A 13,183-nucleotide genomic window follows, 5' to 3' on the forward strand; every position below is an offset into this window, starting at 1 on the left:
GGTTCATGCCATTCTCCTGCCTCAGCCTCCTGAGTAGCTGGGACTACAGGTGCCTGCCACCTTGCCTGGCTAGTTTTTTGTATATTTTAGTAGAGACGGGGTTTCACCGTGTTAGCCAGGATGGTCTCGATCTTCTGACCTCATGATCCGCCCATCTCGGCCTCCCAAAGTGCTGAGATTACAGGCTTGAGCCACCGCGCCCGGCCAACTGGTTCTTGAAGAGCAGTACCTTTGACGTCTCCCAGCTCCCATCTCTGCCCTTTCTGGGCTGTTCCATTTCTCAACAGACCTCGCTCTCTCACTTGAATTTTTCCCTGTTTTGTGTCAGTTCTTTTAGTAGCAAATAGGTTCAAGTTTCCCCTAGCCTAAAAAAATATATCTCTTTTCAACCCAGCCACAGCCTCATATTTCTTCCCAATCTCTTTGGTTTTGTTTTTTATGCTACCCAATTTCTTAAAATAGCTCTCAACATTTGCAGCGCCTGCATCCTTGCCACCACCTACAGATCTTCCTCTGGTGTTGCTTCGCCCCTGTCCCTGGGCTAAAACTGTCTTCCGGGATCCCCAGGGACCCCCAGGTTGCCAAATCCGATGACTTACTGCCAGCCTCTTGGGCCACATCACTGCCTGGTGTTTCTAATGTAACCATCCACAGAACTTCTAGCTCCCTCGGCCCCCTGGTTCCCTCTGGCCTCTGACTACAGGGGCTTCAGGGCCCTCTGTTCAGCACCATGGTCCCCTCCCTGCCCCGCTAGAGCTGCTCCTCAGCCTCAGTGAGGATTCCCCCTGTGAAAGGGCTTCACTCGTGCTCACTGCCATCCTTCAACATTTCCATGCGCACTTTCCTCTAACGCCCCTGCAACAGGACTGCTTAGCTAATCTAACAATCCCCTCCTCCTCCTAGTTTTTATGCTTCTCTCAGTTACACGATCAAAAATCTAAAGGCTTGTCTGTGACAGCTGTTTCCTTCTCTTTGGCATTGTCCGTCACCAAATCCTGTTGGCTTTTCTTGCATGGCAAGGGCATGGTTTTATGAAGATCTGAGTGACTCCTTTCATGTATTCTGCAGCTTGCTGTCTTTGTCGTAGCAGCCTTACTGATACACTCGTCCAAACGTTCATGTAGCTTCCTCACATATATGCCCGAAGAGCTTTGCACATCTGTTTATCTGATGTACCCTATACTGAGAAGGGAGTTAGTGATCCTAGCAAGGCATAAGCTTAATATTCCAGAGTGGGAACACTTTTTCTAAAGGAAATTGGAAGTCTGTATGGCCATAAAAGATTAAAGGAGCAAGGACTATTCTGCCTGCTTGTTTATCAGCCTGTGCGTTGCATCACTGAGTGCAAGGAACTAAGGTGGAACAGAAACCGATAGGTCTCTTTTTTTTTTTTTTTTTTGAAACAGAGTCTTGCTCTGTCACCCAGGCTGGAGTGCAGTGGCGTGATCTCGGCTCACTGCAAGCTCCGCCTCCCGGGTTCACGCCATTCTCCTGCCTCAGCCTCCCGAGTAGCTGGGACCACAGGCGCCCGCCACCTCGCCTGGCTAGTTTTTTTTGTATTTTTAGTAGAGACGGGGTTTCACCGCATTAGCCAAATGGTCTCGATCTCCTGACCTCGTGATCTGCCCACCTCGGCCTCCCAAAGTGCTGGGATTACAGGCGTGAGCCACCGTGCCCGGCCAACTGATAGGTCTTTAACCCATGTGTTGCTTACCTGTGACGTGGTTTCTTTCCAACTCTGACCTGCATTCATTTTCTCCTCCACACAGTCCTCTCCTCTTCTCTTTTGCTTCATAACTCTCTCTCACTCTCTAAGCTGCAGTGGTTCACGTGGAAGAAGTGGCAGTGATTTGAAAATAACTTTTGAGAACGGAATGCAGAAGACTGGAAGGAGGCTACCTCACAAACCACCCCACCCAGTCTGCCCTTCCCCTGAAGGCATAGACTTTATTTGATTCTAAAAGTATAGGCCAGGCGCTGTGGCTCACGCCTGTAATTCCAGCACTTTGGGAGGCTGAGGCAGGTGGATCACTTGAGGTCAGGAGTTCAAGACCAGCCTGGCCAACATGACGAAATCCCATCTCTACTAAAAATACAAAAAAAGTAGCTGAGCATGGTGGTGGGCGCCTATAATCCCAGCTACTTGGGAGACAGAACATGAGAACTGCTTGAACCCGGGAGGCGGAGGTTGCACTGAGTCAAGATCACGCCACTGCACTCCAGCCTGGGCAACAGAGCCAGACTCTGTCTCAAAAAACAAACAAAAACAAAACAAAAAGTATAGCCCTGGTACCTCCCAACACACACACACACCCACCCTGTAGACCTTCTCACATTCAACTTACCAGACTGACCAGGTCTTAGTCAAATTATTCTCCAAGATTTATCTTACATATACAAGAACAAGATGTCTTAAGTGCCCAAGGTTCATTTATCCTCTAAATAGCTACTGAGCCAGTGTGATGAGCCACCCCTGCACGAGGCTGTGGGGACACAAGAGTAGGTAAAGCCAGTTCCTGCTCTGAAGTTGCTTATGTGCAAAGAGGGAGACATTGAGAAAGCAGGCAACTAGGGGATTGGGAAATGGTGTTGGGCGAATGCATCTGAGAGGTTTTGGAGAAAAGAAGCGGACAGTTGTGGGGTCTGCGCGCTTTGCTGTCATACCTTGGAGTTGCTGTGCGCTGAGCCTCTGTCCTGTTGGTAGGGACTCTTCCGAGTAGCCCCCTCTGCCTCCAAGCTGAAGAAGCTGAAAGCGGCCCTGGACTGCTGTGTGGTGGATGTGCAGGAGTACTCGGCAGACCCTCACGCAATTGCAGGTGGGCACCTCTTGGGCGTTCCTGTGTGCCATGGAGGCTCGCAGGGAAGGGGTGGGTGGGGAGGCTGTGTGGCTACAAGTCCAGGACACTCGAGCTAGTGGCTGCCCAGCGCACTTCAGATGTGTCCACTCAGTGCCCAGTTTCAGGGCTGGGTACTGTGGCCCCTTGAAGGAAGGCCTCCCCGCATGCCAAGGGAAGACAAGGTAATTGCGGGAAGTAAGGGGGGCCAGGTCCCCTGTCAGAGCCTCATATGCATTTACATAGGAAGCTAACATTTGCTGTTGACATGGTGGTCAGGAAGCCCATCCCCAGATGGAACCCACGTGGGCAGTGCTGGCTGGTGGATCTTGTCTCTGCCATGTCGTAACAGTTCAGACCAATATTTTATTCATGCCTAGGAGCTTTGAAATCTTACCTCCGAGAGTTGCCAGAACCTCTTATGACCTTTGAACTCTATGACGAGTGGATCCAGGCTTCCAAGTGAGTACCCCTTGTTTTAGAATGTCCTGTCCTGTGAGTTCCAGTTTATTTGGAAGTATGTGCTGAAATTATAGGCATGTAACCTATGATCTTGCAACCCCGTTTCTTGATCTCGCCATGAAGGAGTGCTTACGCATTTACCCAAGGAGGCAGGTCAGGGACATTGATGGTAGCATTATCTGAGATAGCAGAATCCTAGAAGTCACTAAAGATTCATTGGAGAAGGGGGTTGGGAAGTGGCTAAGTGAACTGTGGAGTGTCTGTACCATGGCACACTCTGGAGCAATTAAAAATAGGTAGAGTTATTCATGCTAACGTAAATAGATATGAAAGCAAATTAACAAGGACTCCTGTGACATTCTATTGTTATAAAAAGGAAAATAAACACCCAGCACACTTAAAACAATAGAATTTTGAAAGGACCTATATTTGTGTGTACGTGTATGAAAGAAAGTTCTGGAAGGGCTCACATAGGCTGACAGCAGTGATTCCTTCTGGGCAGAAAAGTAGGACAAGTGAGTGGGCACAGGGTCTTTACCCTCATCTATAATAACTGAATATATTTTAACAATAAGTAATAATGAGGTCACGTGTCATGACACGTGGGCAGCGGCCTCTCTCTCCCCTCCTGAAGATGCGCCCAAGGGAGACACCACAGCCCAGAGCCAGGCGCAGGGCTGTAGCAATGTGTTGGGAAGAGTACAGCTGCATGGAACAGGTAAAGCCCGCTAGCCCTGACACATGCTATGGCTCCTACGCGTGGTTTTTGAGTCCTGGCTTATTTCCTCAGTTATGCATGCATCAGGATGGCATCGTATGTTCTTTTGGGCATAGGTAAGAGCTGTCTTAAGTAGATAGTATTGTTTGGAGGAATGTACTTTTACTGAGCGAATGGACCCGTGTAGCGAGCAAACACACACCACCAGGGTGGGAGAATTGCTACCAGCGCAAAGATGGTGGAGATGAGGGTAGAGATAGTCCAGGTGGGAGATGAAGGAGGGAGAAGAATGTTTTCTGAGAGCAGGACTAGAGTAAATAGCCACCTAAGGTAGGGGCCTGTGAAAGGAAATGATTTCTAGAGATTTCTAGTCATGGGATTTCGTTGTTGGTGTGTTTCTCAACAACACCGTGAGAAACAGGTGTTGTTTATCATCCCCCGTCAGAAACAACAGTGGAATATGTGTCTGATGCTGCTCCTTCTACTTTTTGAAGAACTGGGCCTGGAAGAGATCCACCTGACCTGGAAGGGAAGCCAGGCTCAAATGTGTAGGGCCAGAAAAAGCCAACTCCAATCAAGTTGCCTAATGCTATTTTATTTCCAAAGTAGAATGGAGATTATGCACTTTAAAAGGCTGGCTGAATAGATGGTTCTCTTTTATCTCATTGTGAAAAGGCAGTGCTGCGTTTCATCATATTAATAATCACAAGTGTTACCATTTATTGAGTGCTTATTAGAGACTTGGCATTGTTTTAAGCTCTTTATATGTTTTTAACTCATGTAATTTTGATAAGAACTCTGTGAAGTGGGGTGTGCTGTTTCTCCTGTTTTACATTTGAGGAATTTGAGGTATCGAAGAGGTATGTAACTACAGGTTACCTGCTGGCTAATAAGTGGTAGAATGGGAACTTGAATCCAAGGAGTCGGTTTCAGGGCCTTTACACTTAACCACAGCACTTTTTGCCTCTCTAGGACAAGAATCTGGTCCTAGGGATGAAGCCAAATGAGAACATATCCTTTGATGGAAACTGTCACTCTTATTATTTATTGGATATATTAGTGATCTTGATGATATACAGTTAGATAAAGGCAGGATAGCTCAGTGCTTCAGGACCTGTCCAGAGATTCTTCTGTTCCCACTTCACTTGCAAATGTGGGTCTCCATTAAGAAATAGGAATGATCCAGGTGACTCAAAGAGGTCAGTGTCTTTGAACCAGGGAAAAACAAGAACCTGTGTCTGCCGCTGGATGACATGCATGTAGTACCTAAGAGCACATCCTCTCAACCGAGTAATTTTGCCTAGAACAGCGATTTCCAACCCTCTGCGTGCATCATTGTGTCCTGGGAAGCTTTTTAAAGATACTAATGCCTGAACCTTTTTTTCAGAGATTTCGATTGAATTGGTCTGGGTTCTGTGATTCAAAGCTCCCAGGGCTATTGGGTTGACAACTATGAACCTGTGATGAAGCTGAGTTTCATCAGAGGCCAACACTCACCTTAACAAGACATTGCACTTCAGGCCAGCTCAGCAGGACACAGACAGATCTGCCATAGGATGGGACATCTGGGAGTCCCAGGAGGAGTCAGGGAGGCAAGGGCTGAAGTTAGGGATTACCAGGACAGTGCAAGACAGCCTGAAACCCAAAAAGGACACATCATTGCAAGCCACTTACGTGATCTGTTTCCATGCTGGAGTCATGAAGAATACAGGTTCAGAATAGCCCATGGGCCGAGCTCCCTGTCTGGCATCTGTGTCCTCCTGCAACCCCATAGCCCTGTCACACCAGAGCGGGTCTGTGGCTCTGGCACATATTCACTTGGGGCCTCTGATGTGTGCAGAGGAAGCATTGTTAAAATAGCACAGGACAAGACAGAAGGAGAACATAGAGGGGTAAATAATAACCAAATTTTTTAATGCTAGCTTGTTGATATGGTCAGTTACAACGGTTGGTATCAAATAGTATAATGATTAGTTAATATGATTTCCAATGAGACTTTATTGATTCGTGCTCAACCAATGACTTTTCCTATCAATTTCTCAGTATCCAGGAGCAAGACAAGAAGCTTCAGGCTCTATGGAATGCTTGTGAAAAGTTGCCTAAGGCCAATCACAACAACATCCGGTAAGTGGATACTTACCAAGTGTAGACACATGACTTGGGCTTATGTAAGCCTCAGATCTACAACTCCCCAGCTGAAAGTCATGGTAACTACCACACATAGCATTTCGTGATGTCCAAGGTATTATTAACATACGTGGTCTCTCTTTTGTTTTTTGTTTGTTTTTTTGTGTTTTTTTCCCTTTTTTTTTTTTTTTTGGAGACGGAGTCTTACTCTGTCGCCCAGCCTGGAGTGCCGTGGCACGACCTCGGCTCACTGCAAACCCCGCCTCCCAGGTTCATGCCATTCTCCTGCCTCAGCCTCCCGAGTAGCTGGGAGTATAGGCTCCCGCCACCACTCATGGACTCTTTTAAACCCCAGACCACCCTGTGAGGGAAGGCAGGGATAATTATTGCCATTTTTTAGATAAGGAAATGGACTCAAAGAAGTGAACCATTGGCTAATTCAGTTAAAGGAGCAAAGGTGAATGCAAGCTATCTTAAGATATTGGGGATTTATGGTAAAAGACAGGTAGGTGTTGGTGGACACCTGGGAGAAGCTGACCTATGTGGGAGCTGGGGGAGGCAGAAGTGTGCTTGAGCAAGTCCACAGGAAGGAGGGGTGAGGGAGCATATTCTCCACTGTTCCACCATTCCCGAACCCCAGCTGTGTTTCACGTCTGCCTCTCGCTTTTCTTGCTACCACTCGAGCTTCCACTTCCGGCACTCTGCAGATCCTTCTCCATGCCTTGCCTCCTGCTGCTTCACACTCTGCTTCTTTACCGCTTTGTCTTGCCAGCGCCCATCCCGGCCCTGCCGCCTTTCCTCCCAGCTTCTTAGGAGGCAGATTTTCAGCATCAGCACCTACTGCCATCTGCCTGGTTATTTCTGTTTTCCTGTTAAAAATCCCCAGAACGATGGGATGGCAGTTCCTCAAACAATTAAACACAGAATTACTGTAGGATCCAGCAATTCCACTTCTGGGTATGTACCTAAAAGAATCGAAAGCAGGGACTTAATATTTGCACACTCATATTCGTAGCAGCAGTATTTGTAGTAGGTAAAAGGTGGAAAACCAAATGTCCATCTACAGATAAGTGGATCAACGAAATGTGGTATGTTCATGTAGTGGATGCCATTCTGATTCTTGTCATCACATAGATGAACCTTGAGGGCATTATGCTACATGAAAAAAGCCAAACACAAAAGGACAAATGCAATATATGATTCCACTTGTATGAAGTACCTGGAGTGGTCAAACTCAGAGAGAAACAAAATGGGATGGTGGTTGCCAGGGCTAGGGGATGGTTGCCAGGGGCTAAGGGACAGGAGATTATTGGTTTTTGTTTTGTTTTGTTTTTCTTGAGTCAGAGTCTCACTCTGTCTCCCAGGCTGGAGTCCAGTGGTGGAATCTTGGCTCTCGGCAACACCCACCACCCGGGGTTCGAGTGATTCTCCTGCCTCAGCCTCCTGAGTAGCTGGGACTATGGATGTGCACCACCATGCCTAATTTTTGTATTTTTTTTTTTTAGTAGAGACAGGGTTTCACCATGTTGGCCAGGCTGGTCTCAAACTCCGGGCCTCAGGAGATCTGTCTGCCTCAACCTCCTAAAGTCCTGAGATTACAGGCATGAGCCACCACACCTGGCCAAGATTATTGTTTAATGGGGACAAAGTTTAGCTAGGGAAGATGAAAACATTCAGGAGATGGATGGTGGTGATAGTTTCATAACACTGTGAATGTACTTAATGCTACCGAACTGTACATCTAAAAATGGCTAAAGTAGTGAATTGTATGTATATTACAAATCAAGTCCCAAAAGCGGGAATCGGATGGGTTCAACTCTTGGCACATTGCTGACCATAGCCCTAGGCCACTGGTCAGCCCATGCGTTGGCCTAAGCTCTCAGCTTAAGTCCCACATCTTGGTCCAGACCTGTGTGGCCTCTTGGAGGGTGAGGGATGGCTGAGAGTGGCCATGGATGGAGTTTTCACAGTGACAGCTAAGTGATTACATGGTAGGACATGAGTCTGCTGGACGTTCTACCCGGCTGATGAAGGTGAGCAGAAAATCCCGAATGAGTCGCTTCGCTATGATCCAAGCACAATGGGGTTAGGACCACAGCCTGTTGTAACTGAGAGGCCAGAGAAAGCATGTCCTCTGGGGGACCTGGGGCCTCTTGTTGGGACCTGGCAGATTTTGAGTGTGGTTTGCCAAAGCTGTGTTTTTTGAATTTGCACATAGCTTCTTCATTGTATTTGTTTTATTTCTATATAGCTTCTTTGTTAGCTGCTTTTATAAAATAACTTTATTAAGCTGTCATTTTCATACTATTGAACCTTTTTAATATGTGTAATGTAGTAGTTTTTAGTGTGTTCATACAGTTTTGCAACTATTAACTGGTGTCTCATTGTAAAACATTTCCCTTACCCCAAAAAAGAAATCCCCTTCCCCTTAGCAGTCACTCCTTATTTTCCCCAACCATGCCCCTAAGCAACCACTAATGTACTTTCTGGCTCCATAAATTTGCGTATTCTAGGCATTTCATATAAATGAAATACTATAATATGTGGCCTTTTGTGTCTGGCTTCTTTCACTTAGCATACTGTTTTCAGGTGTATCCATGTTGCAGGATGTGCCAATACTTCATTCCTTTTTATGGTTGAATAATATTTCATTGTATGGACATACCAGATTTAATGTATCGAATCATCCCTTTATGGACATTTGGATCATTTCCACCTTTTGGCTATTATTAATCATTATGATTCTGTGAACATTCATGTACAAATTTGTGTGTAGACAGCTTTCTTTTCGGTAATATCCCTAGGAGAGAATTGCTGGATCATATACTAAGTCTGCATTGGACTTTTTCTTTATTAGATCTTTCCAGAGCACCCAACTGAGGGTAACTCTGGGAAACACCACCCCTAGCACATAGATGTTCCTGCCAAAGGTACTTAGACATACTGTTGATCACTCCTGCACACAGGGAAGATGGCAAGAAGTAATGGGGTTTGTAAAAAGCGAGGCACTTCAGGTCATTATATACTGAGTCCGAAGGAAAGAAGGAGACTTTCTGGCCAGTGTTAGTTGAAGCACATGTTGACACCTAACCCAGTGAGATCTGAGCCTGTCTGTTTTTGGAAAGAGGATGCAGAATTTCCATTTCCTGACACGTGAGCCATGTTCATTACATTGCAGGTGCATGAGTCTCCTAGTCAGTGAGATATGTGACATGAGAGAAGCTTCTGTCCAGTCCCCAGGGGCACATGGCTGGTGTTGAGCCTTGGTTAAACCCGGCCCTTCTAATTTTCTTTTAGATACTTGATCAAATTTTTATCCAAGCTGTCAGAATATCAAGATGTAAACAAGATGACTCCCAGTAACATGGCAATTGTTTTAGGACCTAACCTCCTATGGCCACAAGCAGAAGGGTGAGTACAGGGCGGAGAAGCGATGTGGGTGATCGGGTAGGACTGCAGGGCCTGGGCAGGGTGGGCAGGACAGCTGGGGCCCCAGCTGAGCACCAGCCTCGTGTATTTTCCAAACCCTGTTTCTGTGTTGGCCTCCTCGTCTTTTAGGCTGAGGAAGAGGCACAGAATTCTGCAGATCTTTCTTTTTGTTGATGGTCCAAGAGCTCCAAGTCTGGAGTCAGGGTCTTCTCTGAGCTAATTAAATCAGCCTTGGGATGAGGGGGAAGGAGGGCGTAGGACATGGTGACACAGGCCACGCAAGCTCTTACACTCTGTCATAAGAGGACACATCCCAGCCTCAGGATTCGGAGGGATAGAGAGCTGTCTCCAGAGACAGCAGAGTTGGAAAGAGGATGAGAATCACAGGGGTGGCAGGGAGGAGAATCACACCTCACGTTGAAAGTGGCTGTGTAGGTCTTGTTCATGTGCCCTGGGGTTATCTCCATTCTGCAGATGGAAAAAGAGAAGTTCAGAAAGGTGAAGTGTCCCTCCCAAGAGAAAGTCTGCTCTCAAACCTCCGCCTGCAGGGTTCCAGTCCAGGGGCCCTTCCTGGGCTCTGCAGCCAGAGGACCTTGGGCCTCAAATCCTGCCTCAGCTGCTAACTCCACCCTCTCTGCCTCTGCTCTCTGTTTACAGGAACATTACAGAGATGATGACCACAGTGTCGCTGCAAATTGTTGGGATCATCGAACCTATCATCCAGCATGCAGACTGGTTCTTCCCTGGGGGTAGGTGACAGCACCTAGGTGTCGGGGCAAGAGGCAGGCAACAGGAATATCACTGCAGGTTCTGAGCCTTTGAAGCCAAGTACCACTGCCCACAGACTTTTATTTTTATTTTTTTGATTCCCCTATAAACACACACACACACACACACACACACAAAGGCACACACATATCAGGGTAGAGTCATGGCAGCTTCCTATTCTGTGATCTCTATTTTTTTTGAGACAGAGTTCTGCTCTTGTCCCCCAGGCTGGAGTGCAATGGTGCGATCTCGGCTCATCGCAACCCCTACCTCCCAGGTTCAAGCAGTTCTCCTGCCTCACCCCTCCTCAGTAGCTGGGATTACAGGCGTGCGCCACCACGCCCGACTAATTTTGTTTTGTTTTGTTTTGTTTTGTTTTGTTTTGTTGTTGTTGTTGTTTTGAGACAGAGCCTTATTCTGTCACCCAGGCTGGAGTGCAGTGGCGCGATCTTGGCTCACTGCAAGCTCCGCCTCCCGGGTTCACGCTGTTCTCCTGCCTCAGCCTCCCAAGTAACTGGGACTACAGGTGTCCGCCACCATGCCTAGCTAATTTTTTTGTATTTTTGGTAGAGACAGGGTTTCTCCATGTCACTCAGGCTGGTCTTGAACTCCTGACCTCAGGTGATCTGCCTGCCTCGGCCTCCCAAAGTGCTGGGATTACAGGAGTGAGCCACTGCACCCGGCCTGTAATCTCTATTTCAAGGGACACTCTGGCCTGAAGGTGTCCACTGCCTGTACTAACCAGGTCCAAGGATTTTACTGGTCTAATATCCATACCACGGTTTCTTCAAATCTACAAATCTTAGAATGCTGGTGCAGGGAGGAAAGAGAGATCCTGTGCTCCAAATCCTTCCCTTTGTAGATGCAGAGGGAGACGGGGTCCTGAGATGGATGGGGACTTTTGTTCAGGACTTACAGATCACCTGGGTGCCTTACAGACCCCCCTTTTGCTACCCTAGGTTGTGCCCTTTGAGTTGTCCCTCAGCATGTGAAGGTGGGGTTCAGTCTCAAAGGCAATAAGGTTCTTTCTTTTATTCCTGCTTCAAAGTTAGGCTCTGAAGGCAGCTTCCTAAGAGGGGGTTTCAGAGATGTTCTGAGCCACAGAAGCCTCACTCCATAAGTAGATGACTCTTAGTGGTGACAGCTTTGAAGAGATAGCAGTTGTTACACTAAATTCGGCATCTGCTTAAAAAAATAATAATTCGTTCTGTACCTTATGTTTGGTAGACATTAAGAGAATGCTTTTTGCTGTGTCGCAACAGCTGTTAAGGCACATGGGGATGATATGTTAGTAATTCTATGCTCTGCCCATTAGAGGTAATCAATTAATGCTGTTCTAACATTGAAGAAGTTTGATTGTCTTGCTTTTGCTTCATGTGTTTTAAGGTCTGAACTGCCGACTCCCTAAAAGTTGCTTTGATAACAGAGTTGGGTGGGTGTGGGAAATCAAGATAAAGAAATAACGGAGATAGGAGTCAAGGCAGTAATCCTATAGGTTCTGTGGCTGAGCTAATTCATTACCACTGCAGACAGGCAGAATTGTGCAGAGCTAATTTATTCTCATTGACTAGGAAAGGATGGGATGAATACTTCTGTGTATCTCTTTGACAGCCTAAAAACAACTTTAATGAAATCTCTATTTCTAATATCTTGACTTTATTCTGTATGGTTTTCCAGAAAGGCAATATCATCTATAAATATTAATGTTGCCTCTTATTTTATTTCCTTGACTAATTCCATTAGCTAGCGTTTCTCAAATGGTGTTAAGTAATGGTAGTGATAGTGGGCATTGCCATTTCTCCTGATTTGATTAGGACAGCTGTCGGCTTTCAGTCCTAAGCACGAGGTTTTAGAAAGATGATTTCATGTATTTCAGAAAGTATCCATCTGTTTCTGTTTTTACAAAGTTTTTTTTTTTTTATCACAAATTGACATTGCTTTATTAAATGCCTATATAGGTGATCACGTGTTCCCCTTTTTGGCCTGTTAACGTGATGCGTTATATTAATAAGGTGAATTAATATGTGGAACCATGGGATGAAATTTTCTAGGGATGACGTATGAGGGAGTGGGTGTCTGGACTCATTCCTTCCCTGCTCAGGAAGGGTGTGGCAGACCAAGAGTTCACGTGTACCAATTCTTTCTTCCCCGCAGAGATAGAGTTCAACATTACTGGCAATTATGGGAGTCCAGTACACGTGAACCATAATGCCAACTACAGCTCAATGCCCTCCCCAGACATGGACCCTGCTGACCGGCGCCAGCCCGAGCAGGCCCGCCGGCCCCTCAGCGTCGCCACAGATAATATGATGCTGGAGTTTTACAAAAAGGATGGGTATGAACTGGTATCTCTTTCTCAGCACTGGGGACTGGGGGAGGTGGTAGGGGTGCATGGGTGACACATAAGAAAAACAGAATTACGGGAAGGCTGCACTGACTCTCAGCAGTTTAGGTGACTCGTAGCAATTAAACTGTATCTGCTCTGTCTGGGATGAGTTTCTTTGACTTGCCTCCCTTTAGACCAGAGGTCAGGGTAGCCTTCTTAGCTGACACAGTTGTGATCAGTATTAATTCGTTCTCATCAAAAGAAAGAAAAAATAGTCACTGAGGGGAATTAAAAAAAATACATACACACTTTATTTGGAATCAAAATGTATACATGTAGATCAATTCCAGAATTTGTAGTGGCTTTACTTTGATTATAAATGGGCTCATTTGCATCCTTCAGAAGCATCCTGGCATAAACAATACATTTAATGTAGTTTAACATTCCCAGTTTCAACCTAAAACTTGAAACAGGCTGAGTGTAAAATCCTTCTAGGTTTTTTTTTTTTTTTTTTTTTTT

The 13,183-nt window shown here is 46.2% G+C and overlaps 1 protein-coding gene across 6 annotated transcripts in view; it reads left to right on the top strand.

Annotated features, from left to right (window-relative positions):
• Positions 1-13,183, top strand: part of ARHGAP44 (Rho GTPase activating protein 44) — a 214,158-nt gene that overhangs the window by 164,394 nt on the left and 36,581 nt on the right. For all 6 annotated transcript variants that reach the window (XM_017892363.1, XM_017892361.1, XM_017892365.1 and 3 more), the window contains 6 exons: positions 2,705-2,816; positions 3,215-3,296; positions 6,058-6,138; positions 9,439-9,552; positions 10,228-10,319; positions 12,493-12,673. In XM_017892363.1, the coding sequence (XP_017747852.1) occupies positions 2,705-2,816; positions 3,215-3,296; positions 6,058-6,138; positions 9,439-9,552; positions 10,228-10,319; positions 12,493-12,673 (662 nt within the window). The remainder of the gene's footprint in view (positions 1-2,704; positions 2,817-3,214; positions 3,297-6,057; positions 6,139-9,438; positions 9,553-10,227; positions 10,320-12,492; positions 12,674-13,183) is intronic.

This window comes from Rhinopithecus bieti, unplaced genomic scaffold, assembly GCF_001698545.2.
Source record: "Rhinopithecus bieti isolate Rb0 unplaced genomic scaffold, ASM169854v2 scaffold_20098, whole genome shotgun sequence".
Classification (NCBI taxonomy): Eukaryota; Metazoa; Chordata; class Mammalia; order Primates; family Cercopithecidae; genus Rhinopithecus; species Rhinopithecus bieti.